The 10265-nt window shown below is 43.6% G+C and overlaps 4 protein-coding genes across 4 annotated transcripts; all 4 read left to right on the top strand.

Moving 5' to 3' along the window:
• Positions 1–202: 202 nt before the first annotated feature.
• On the top strand, positions 203–596 carry LOC135471396 (histone H4). The gene has a single exon (XM_064750616.1). The coding sequence runs from the start codon at positions 217–219 to the stop codon at positions 526–528; it is 312 nt and encodes a 103-aa protein (XP_064606686.1). The 5' UTR covers positions 203–216; the 3' UTR covers positions 529–596.
• A 1557-nt stretch (positions 597–2153) lies between these two features.
• Positions 2154–2616, top strand: LOC135471394 (histone H2B, gonadal). Its single transcript, XM_064750614.1, has one exon. It carries the CDS (start codon positions 2198–2200, stop codon positions 2570–2572), a length of 375 nt encoding a protein of 124 aa, XP_064606684.1. The 5' UTR covers positions 2154–2197; the 3' UTR covers positions 2573–2616.
• A 1197-nt stretch (positions 2617–3813) lies between these two features.
• Positions 3814–4747, top strand: LOC135471393 (histone H2A). The gene has a single exon (XM_064750613.1). The coding sequence runs from the start codon at positions 4055–4057 to the stop codon at positions 4430–4432; it is 378 nt and encodes a 125-aa protein (XP_064606683.1). The 5' UTR covers positions 3814–4054; the 3' UTR covers positions 4433–4747.
• A 4975-nt stretch (positions 4748–9722) lies between these two features.
• On the top strand, positions 9723–10116 carry LOC135471395 (histone H4). Its single transcript, XM_064750615.1, has one exon. The coding sequence runs from the start codon at positions 9737–9739 to the stop codon at positions 10046–10048; it is 312 nt and encodes a 103-aa protein (XP_064606685.1). The 5' UTR covers positions 9723–9736; the 3' UTR covers positions 10049–10116.
• Positions 10117–10265: the final 149 nt, after the last annotated feature.

Genomic DNA, 10265 nt, shown 5'->3' with positions numbered 1-10265 from the left:
GCTTTGGATCGAGGTATTCCTTAACGTGTCGAGGTATGGCTTTGCATGCTGCGCCTGACTGGCAGAGCCAAGCCGGCCCGCGCTTTTCAACCAATCACCGCTCAGATAATTGTACACGCCGTGCTTTCGTCCAGGTCCGAGTCGCGGGTATATAAACCGCGGCCGGGCTTGTGCTCAGCATATTTCTACTTGCTCAGCTCGATAGAAGGTATAGATATGTCTGGACGCGGTAAAGGAGGCAAAGGTCTGGGAAAGGGGGGCGCCAAGCGCCACAGGAAGGTTCTGCGTGATAACATCCAGGGTATCACCAAGCCAGCCATCCGTCGTCTTGCCCGACGAGGTGGTGTGAAACGTATCTCCGGTCTGATCTACGAAGAGACCCGCGGTGTCCTCAAAGTCTTCCTCGAGAACGTCATCCGTGATGCAGTCACCTACACCGAGCACGCCAAGAGAAAGACCGTCACAGCCATGGATGTCGTCTACGCCTTGAAACGCCAAGGCCGCACTCTGTACGGATTCGGCGGTTAGACTCCAGCTCCTCTCGGACCACCAGCAACAACAACAACAACCCAACGGCCCTTTTCAGGGCCAACCAAATCTTCCCGAAAGAGATCTTTCAGTCTGAGCACTAGTGTTAAATTTTCAATATATGCATTCACAATCAGCTTGGTCAGTTCATGTCTGCGTGTTTCAAACGTGAGTAAACGCATGTCGATTTCCTCGTTCAGTGTGTAACGTGTACTCTGGCAATGCAGTTTTTATATTTATACTTGAATACACGCACGTGCATATTTTCTCCCAGGCGTGTGAAGAAAACCTGTAGTATCGCCTATTATATATAGTTGGACACCGCCGGTTCGCTTCACCATGCAAGCCCATTTATGAAGTCAAAAAATACATACAAAGATAATATATACATGTACATATATGATATATGAACCTAGGCCTACCCGCCCGGCATGAACTTCCAGTCGAAACACTTTAACAAAGGATCCCTGCACATGTTAACGCTTCTCTTTTAATAGAGTACTCTGCCTGTCGTCCTCAATCCACGTCCCCTCGACCCGCCACCCCCATCCCCATCCCCAACCCCCAACCCCCACCTCCCGGACATGAAACATTGCCTGCACTCGTAACATTCTATCACACGACTCCATGGGGGCCTAAGCCGACTGGAATCCCACAATATATGCATGAGAAATTATAATTGCATAATGGCAAAGCCGTGCACTCAGCTCCGAAGCAATAACCACATGGGTGGAAACAGGTGAATTCAAAATAAACTTACGAACCCATCCTCAACCACATCATGCCCATGTAAGTTGTGTATATGCATTTATTTTTTATTTTTTTATTTATTTACTGGTTTTAGGGCCACTTTCCTGGCGGATATCGTGGCCCATCAAATCAGTGTTTTATTTATTTTTTTTTTTTTTAACACGTGAATATTTTGGTTACATAACAGCAGTGCGTTGGTATACTATTTACATATGTACATGAGTCAATTAGTGGGATTAACCTCTTTGTGGTAGCATGTTATAGCTTATTGTATAGGTTGAAATGCTGCCATGGTCATTTAACAGAAAGGGGATAAATAGTAAGCTATTTACAGAGATTAACGTTATCTTTACATTAGAAATACATAGATCTGCATTAAAGAATTACAATGAGTTGCCTATACAGAAATTTACACAGAGAGAAAACAACAGTAGCGCTTTTATTTATTGTTTAACAGTTTTGTTCTCTTGCTTCTCTTGCTGTGTATATGCAAGCACACATGCACACCTATATACGCATTATAGGCCTACATGTCCACGTGTGGGTCAAGGCATATAACCTGACCATGTAGCTAACCCATACAATCACTGGATTTGCGTCGTATATCTTGTTGGTATGTGGGGAAACGGGCAGAAAGTGGAACATGAAATCTTCTCTTGTCGACATACTAGAAACACACGCGTGCAGAATGCCCACGGACGTGGTAATCCTGGTCAGTACTCAATCTCCTGTCTCGTAGCCGAGAGGATATACGAAAACACGCCCGCCAATGATACATCACTTTTAGTGCTCTCTGTCAGGTCCGCGCTCCGCTTTTCCCTCCAACTTTACAAGCCGGGCTTGTCTTATAAAAGGCCGATCGCCTCGGCGGCACGTCACTCTACAGCGCTATCTCTGACTGAGCAGCAGCCGTACCGCCATGGCACCCAAAACACCAACCGGCTCCAAAGGAGCAAAGAAGGCTATCAAGAAGTCTGCCCCCAAGTCCGGGGACAAGAAGAAGCGTAGGAGGAGGAAGGAAAGCTACGGCATCTACATCTACAAAGTCATGAAGCAGGTCCACCCTGACACCGGCATCTCGTCCAAGGCCATGTCTATCATGAACAGCTTTGTCAACGACATCTTCGAGCGTATTGCCGCCGAGGCCTCTCGCCTGGCTCACTACAACAAACGCTCCACCATCACGAGTCGGGAAATCCAGACCGCTGTCCGTCTTCTCCTGCCCGGTGAGCTGGCCAAGCACGCCGTCAGCGAAGGTACCAAAGCTGTCACCAAGTACACCAGCAGCAAGTAAACTCCTCGTCGCTTGAAAACTCCCAACGGCCCTTTTCAGGGCCAACCAACCCTTCCCGGAAGAGTACTTTCTCTTTCTGAGCACTGGTTTATGATCGTTCCAGGTGTACCTTATACTGTACCGTGTGATACCGCAATAATTCTCTTGTCAGTAAGCCATTTAGTTCCGCTCGAGCCGACCCTGTCAGATGTGCACCCGTGTATGTAAGCATCAATTCCCCAAGCCCCGACGCCTAAACGCATAGATTGTATAGAGAGCGAAATTAACACACAATCAATAAATAAACAAACAAACAACCAACCACCCACCCACCTCCCTCCACGGCGATGACCATAGACATTTGACGTGAATATCACAGTTTTATTCATTCTGCATGCGACATGTCTACACTATAGGTGTAACGGCACTATGTATGGTTAGCCTGTCGTCCTAAATGGATGGCTTCACAAACTCGACCGACACGAGCTAAAACGACGCATTTGCATGTATGCAGATATATATTTACTACATGGTTCATCATGTGCCTACCAGGCCGGTTACCCATGCATTTCCCTTGACAAGAAAACTATGGCAAGACTGTATACACACACGGTAATCCGTACAAGTGTAGGGCTTATACACCTGCACATCGCATATGCTGCACAAATATATATATATATATATATATATATATATATATATATATATATATATATATACTTCAGTCGTTTGTTACGAGACTTCATGCATGTGGCCTGTAAAGAGTCAATGGACACCGATGACATATAGGCCTGTACATATACACTGAGAGGGACAGATATACTTGCGCGACTGAGCTGAGCAGCACCTTCATACATACACACGTACATGCATACGTACATACATATACAGGCAGAAGGGTATATATACTTGGGCGATTGATCTAAGCAGCACCTTCATACATACGCACGTACATGCATACGTACATACATATACAGACAGAGGGGTATATATACTTGGGCGATTGATCTAAGCAGCACCTTCATACATACACACGTACATGCATACGTACATACATATACAGACAGAGGGGTATATATACTTGGGCGATTGATCTAAGCAGCACCTTCATACATACATACATGCATACATACTTACATATAAAGAAAAAATGAAATTTGTCATATATATTACACAACCCTGGCCATTCAGCTCGATAAAGCAGCCATGTCCATAGCTGTCTCTTCTTCCTCCCCTCTCCCCCCCCCCTAAAAAATACCCCCAAACCCCAACCCCGACAGCCTGTATCCACAAGGCTTTGTTCCTGAACAGTTTTGCGCCTAAAAGCGCGGACCTTTCAGAGAGCCACGGTCATCGACTAACACGGCTCAGGGATTGGTCGCCCGCCAAAACCTGCCTAAAAATAGCAGAATCCTCCTCGGCAGTATAAAAGCGCTGACTAAACGCGCAAGCCAGTTATTATTGAGATCTGTCTCCGTACACTCGACTAGCACAGCAAGCATCATGTCTGGACGTGGTAAAGGCGGTAAAGTCAAGGGAAAGAGCAAGACTCGCTCATCCCGCGCTGGACTCCAGTTCCCCGTCGGACGTATCCACCGTCTGTTGAGAAAGGGCAACTACGCCGAGCGAGTGGGAGCCGGAGCTCCTGTCTATCTGGCTGCCGTGCTCGAATACCTGGCTGCCGAAGTTCTCGAGTTGGCAGGAAACGCCGCCCGTGACAACAAGAAATCCAGAATTATTCCTCGACATCTCCAGCTGGCCGTCCGAAACGATGAGGAATTGAACAGGCTCCTGTCCGGCGTCACCATCGCCCAAGGAGGTGTCTTGCCCAACATCCAGGCTGTCCTCCTGCCCAAGAAGACCCAGAAGGCCGGCAAATAAGCGCCCAGAACACCGACTGTCTGTCAGGACACTATCCATCCAACGGCCCTTTTCAGGGCCAACCAATTCTTCCCGAAAGAACCTTTTCCATCTAAGCACTTGTAAAGCAATCCCATGCACTCACTTTTACGTACATGTCTATACGTACATATGTGTGCATAAACGTGTGCATGTGTATATGTATGCAGGATCTCAACGTACGTTCCCACGTGCACATTCCTGTATGTCTTCGTGTAAGCAATTGGCACGTTCTTCCGACATTCTTTGAAAAAATTAATCCGTTACATTTAATATAACACACATGTGTACACACACACTCACTCTCTCTCTCTCTCTCTCAGTGCAACATATTGATTCTATTACACTAACTTTGGGGTTATTATATGTTGAATATGACAGCATTACGTTATAACAAAATACATTTTATTACATAACTCAGATTCTATTAAAATAAACAGATTACTTCTTAATTTACATGTCCTATATATAAAATCTTACATTCATGTAAGTAAGAGGACAACCTCTCCCTCTCTCTCTCTCTCTCTCTCTCTCTCTCTCTCTCTCTCTCTATATATATATATATATATATATATATATATATATATATACTCGCCATGACGTGCATGGCTGAAATTCTGCCGATGTGGCGTTAAGGCATCCCAACCACATACACCTCGCTCACTCACTGCTCTTCGCCTGCTCTCCCCATGCATGTATGCATGCAGCTGTATATAGTGTGTAGCGCAGTAAAGTGACAAACATCCACAAAGAGCAATTTGAGCACTACTTAAAATGTTAAATTGTGCTAAATTAAGCGGAAGTGAGTGGACCGAGAACCCATCCATAAAGCTCCTATATTTATTGATTTATTTTATTTATTTACTTGCTTACTTACTTGTTAATTGCTGTTTTACGCCGTGCTCAAGAATATTCCACTTATACCACGGCAGCCAGCACTATGGTGGGACGAAACCGGGCAGAGCCCGTGTAGCTTCCAACTTGTATGTCCACGTATATATAAATAAGTCACTGAATGGAGGCATCCATACATGGACTCACACAAAAAATGTAATAATAATAATAAAGAAATAAAAAAGACGGGTCCGCAGTTGGAGGACAAGTCACCATGCACCCTTTTGTGTCGAAAACAAAAACTAAATGGCCGCCCATTGTTAAAGCATTGGGGAAAAGGTCACCTTTTGCCATGGACTTCGCTAGCGACCAGTAAGGCCTATAGTTGTACAAAATAACTTCACGAAAGCTCTGCAGAAATACTCAGACTATCTGGAAAGCTGAAAATTATACGAATCAAACGGATGCAAGATCGCTGACAGCGATTCGAACACAGACATTTTCCTGTGCAATAAACCAAATTTGCCCGCAAGAGCCCTTCATCAAAGTGCACTCCAAATGAATGCAACACTTGCCCGCCCAAAGCCAATGCTTCTTCAGGCATGTGCGCAGCGTTTTTACATTATGTGATGTACGCCCGTATTTATTTCATTTCATCTTTATTTTATTTTATTTTTTTGGGGTGGCATTTCAGTGTACTCGCGGATCTATATTTAGCCTACATGTAGATATACATACGTATATATTCTACCTTAAACCGGAATTTTGGCCACTGGACAAAATGATTACACATCCCTGCACTGGCGTGGGTGTTATATCAAGTTTCTTGAATAGCGAGTACACATTTTGTGCAAGCTTGCACGGAGGTCCGTGCGTGCCATCTATACATCCGTGCATGCAGCATTGTAGTTGCAAGGAGATCGACATGCATGCATGCATGCAGTGGCAGCAATGGACGCCGGCGTATGGACTGAGGTGCTTTCCCCATCGAACATACGTTCAGTATGTACATATGTAGCAAACCAAGTAGAATAAATGTGTGAAGACATTCTAGCTATTCGAGGAACACAGCAGGTACTGGTACGCGTGGAGCAATGTCACAGGGCAGTGCATAATGTAATAGGTTTAAGGTTAGGGGCTTGTGCACGAGTGCCAAAACAGAGCTTCCCATTCGATGGCACCATATAGATGTACGTAAAATGATGCTGTTGTCAAATGTATAGTGGCATATACTTAGCTGTAGCTGTAGACAGCACAGGTCCGCGCAGGCATGCAGGAGAAGCAGGCTGACATGCAGGCCATGTAGCAGAGTTGGTTTTCGAGTGGCCGTTCAGGGGGAATAACTCTAAAGGGAATCTTTCTCATCGGTCCAGACCGAAATACGTGGCGCGCGCCAATCAGTGAACCTAAGTTGGAAAGTGCATTGCTGCTGGGGCAGCGTGTATATAAGATCGCCCGTCTCCGATATGTGCGGTATGCTCTCAAAAAAGTCAATGTGCGCCGTGTCGTAAGCACGTTTTGTACACAAGATGTGTGTGCGTCTCAGGTAGGCCTACTCATGCAATTTGATCACATTAAACTTTTGAAACTTTTCTCAAAACACCATCCGTACCAAATTTCAGTCTTGATCCCTGTACCTCAGCAGAAGTTGTAGATGTTATCATGGGACTGAAGAATAGCTCTCCTGGCCTAGATGAGATTCGTGTTTCAGTTGTAAAGTATTGTGCCACAGCAATAGCGAAACCGCTGATCCATATAATAAACTTATCGTTTCAAACTGGAATATTCCCTGATAAAATGAAAAGTGCTAAACTCACACCACTGTATAAATCGGGTGAAATGAAGGAGTTTAAAAATTACCGACCAATATCTGTCTTACCGTGTTTCAGCAAAATCATCGAAAAACTGGTGGCTAACTGTCTGACGACGTTCCTCGAAATGAACGATATTATAATGTATATTATATATTATACAGTCAACAGTTCGGTTTCAGATCGCATCACTCTACTACACATGCAATAATTGCTCTATATGATAAACTAGTAACTGCTAAAGAAACAAATAAGTACAGCATCACTCTTTTTCTAGACCTTGCAAAGGCTTTTGATACTGTAGACCACAATATATTGTTGAAAAAACTCGACCATTATGGTGTCAAAGGTCTTAGTAATATATGGTGTAATGATTATCTGAAAGACAGATCACATTGCCTTTCATACAACGATTGCCGATCAACTACTAAATACATGAATATTGGTGTTCCTCAGGGCTCAATCCTAGGACCCCTTCTCTTTTTAATATACATTAATGACATTAAAGATGTTTCATCTCTACTTGATATCATATTGTTTGCTGATGATACTAGTGCTGTCCTTTGCAATGATGATCCAGCACACCTCCTGGAAACTTTTAATCGTGAAATTGAAAAAATTTACGATTGGCTAGGTTGCAATAAACTGTCTCTTAATATTAAGAAAACCAAATTTATGTACATCGCTCCCAATCGCAGAATAAATAATCATGCTACTCCTTTCCTGGCTATAGCAGGCGTAAATGTCGAAAAAATCCAGACCTTCAATCTCTTAGGTATAACTTCCAATGAAAGATTAACGTGGACAAACCACATAAATAATATCTGCAAAAAAATATCCTGTAATTTAGGGGTGAAAAATCATATTAAATATGCCCTAAAGAAAAATACTCTGTTCATCCTGTACTATGCACTTATTAACCCACATATTACGTACTGCAATGCTGTGTGGGGAAATACTTATGAAACACATCTTCTTCCCCTGATCCGTCTTCAAAAACGAGCATTACGCATTATTACCTCCTCTCATAAATACGAACACAGCGCGCCTATTTTTACTGAGTATAATATCTTACCTGTTACCGCGGTTAACACCTTTCAGACACTCCAGTTAGTTCACAAATACTTCTACAATCCTAGCATTACTCCATTATACACCCGTACTTACTTGACAAAACAGTCTGATATTCACTGCTAATCCAACTAGAACATCATATTTTAACTTACACCGACCATTTCATAGAAGCAATCTATCCCTACACACTTGTAAAATAAAAGGACCGATCGAATGGAATAAACTGCCCTCCAATTTAAAAGAAATCACCTCTTTATCATTATTTAAATCGCCTTTGAAAACTTTACTCCTGAGAAAAATATACAGCTGATGAAGCATATAGCTATAATCATTGCTACACCAAGTCATCCACAATTGTGCATACGTTTTGAATTAACTCAGTTGCGACACGTAGTTTCTTGCTTAACGTTTTCTCTTGATAGTATATTGTTGTCGCCTTGATTGATATGAATATTAATACATAAGTGCACTTGTGTGCGTGTGCATATTTGTACACATATTTACGAATGTAAATTCTCTTTACTGTCTGTATATCCTTACATTTAGGAGTGGGTGCTACAGTAGTAACTACTATGTGTATGCATAATTAGGTACACGTGTACGTATGTGCAAGTGCTTCATTCCAACATATGAGTATTAACCAGTTAGCATCTCTTGTCAATTAAATTTAAACATGTTATGGGATACAATAAGCCCTTTGGGGTTTCTGCTCCCGCCAGAGTGCTATAAGTTGTATTATGTTGACAAACTGATGTATCCGTACATATGTAATTATGTGTGTGTGTATATACCTGTTTGTATTAACCTTGATTAAGAAAAACCATTGTTATATAGGCCTACTTATACTGTGCACATTACGATAATATTTAAGATGTATTTGTATGAATATACGTCCATGTACATACATATGCGTGTGCCTGTGTGTTTGCGGGTGTGTATGTATATGTATGTATATGTATGTGTGTATGTGTGTGTATATATATTTATATATAACCATGCGGATACAAGAGGTTTAGGTACAGAGAGGTATTGAGATGTTCTTCCTTTTCTACTTTCTTTCTGGTGAATAAATCAAATCAAATCAAAATCAAAGTGTATGTATACGCTTGTTTGCCCGCCTCTTTTCACAGTTGCCCCCATTCAGGACTTTGCCCAACATTTAGTGCTTTTCCGTGTATTCAGATTTTGTCCATGCACCTCTACCTGAAGTGTGGAATCGATTTCCATGAAACTTAGCATATATAGGCCTACATCTTCTCTGTAATCTAAGCTTGTGGGTGTTGAAGGTTAATTACTGTGGAATGAGAAGTGGGAGGGGGTGACGGGGGGATTGGGGCGGACGGGACAGACTGCTTTGGATCGAGGTATTCCTTAACGTGTCGAGGTATGGCTTTGCATGCTGCGCCTGACTGGCAGAGCCAAGCCGGCCCGCGCTTTTCAACCAATCACCGCTCAGATAATTGTACACGCCGTGCTTTCGTCCAGGTCCGAGTCGCGGGTATATAAACCGCGGCCGGGCTTGTGCTCAGCATATTTCTACTTGCTCAGCTCGATAGAAGGTATAGATATGTCTGGACGCGGTAAAGGAGGCAAAGGTCTGGGAAAGGGGGGCGCCAAGCGCCACAGGAAGGTTCTGCGTGATAACATCCAGGGTATCACCAAGCCAGCCATCCGTCGTCTTGCCCGACGAGGTGGTGTGAAACGTATCTCCGGTCTGATCTACGAAGAGACCCGCGGTGTCCTCAAAGTCTTCCTCGAGAACGTCATCCGTGATGCAGTCACCTACACCGAGCACGCCAAGAGAAAGACCGTCACAGCCATGGATGTCGTCTACGCCTTGAAACGCCAAGGCCGCACTCTGTACGGATTCGGCGGTTAGACTCCAGCTCCTCTCGGACCACCAGCAACAACAACAACAACCCAACGGCCCTTTTCAGGGCCAACCAAATCTTCCCGAAAGAGATCTTTCAGTCTGAGCACTAGTGTTAAATTTTCAATATATGCATTCACAATCAGCTTGGTCAGTTCATGTCTGCGTGTTTCAAACGTGAGTAAACGCATGTCGATTTCCTCGTTCAGTGTGTAACGTGTACTCT

Source organism: Liolophura sinensis, chromosome 7, assembly GCF_032854445.1.
Source record: "Liolophura sinensis isolate JHLJ2023 chromosome 7, CUHK_Ljap_v2, whole genome shotgun sequence".
Lineage (NCBI taxonomy): Eukaryota > Metazoa > Mollusca > Polyplacophora > Chitonida > Chitonidae > Liolophura > Liolophura sinensis.
Note: the sequence above shows the minus strand (reverse complement) of the source record. Positions and strands in the feature narration are given on the sequence as shown.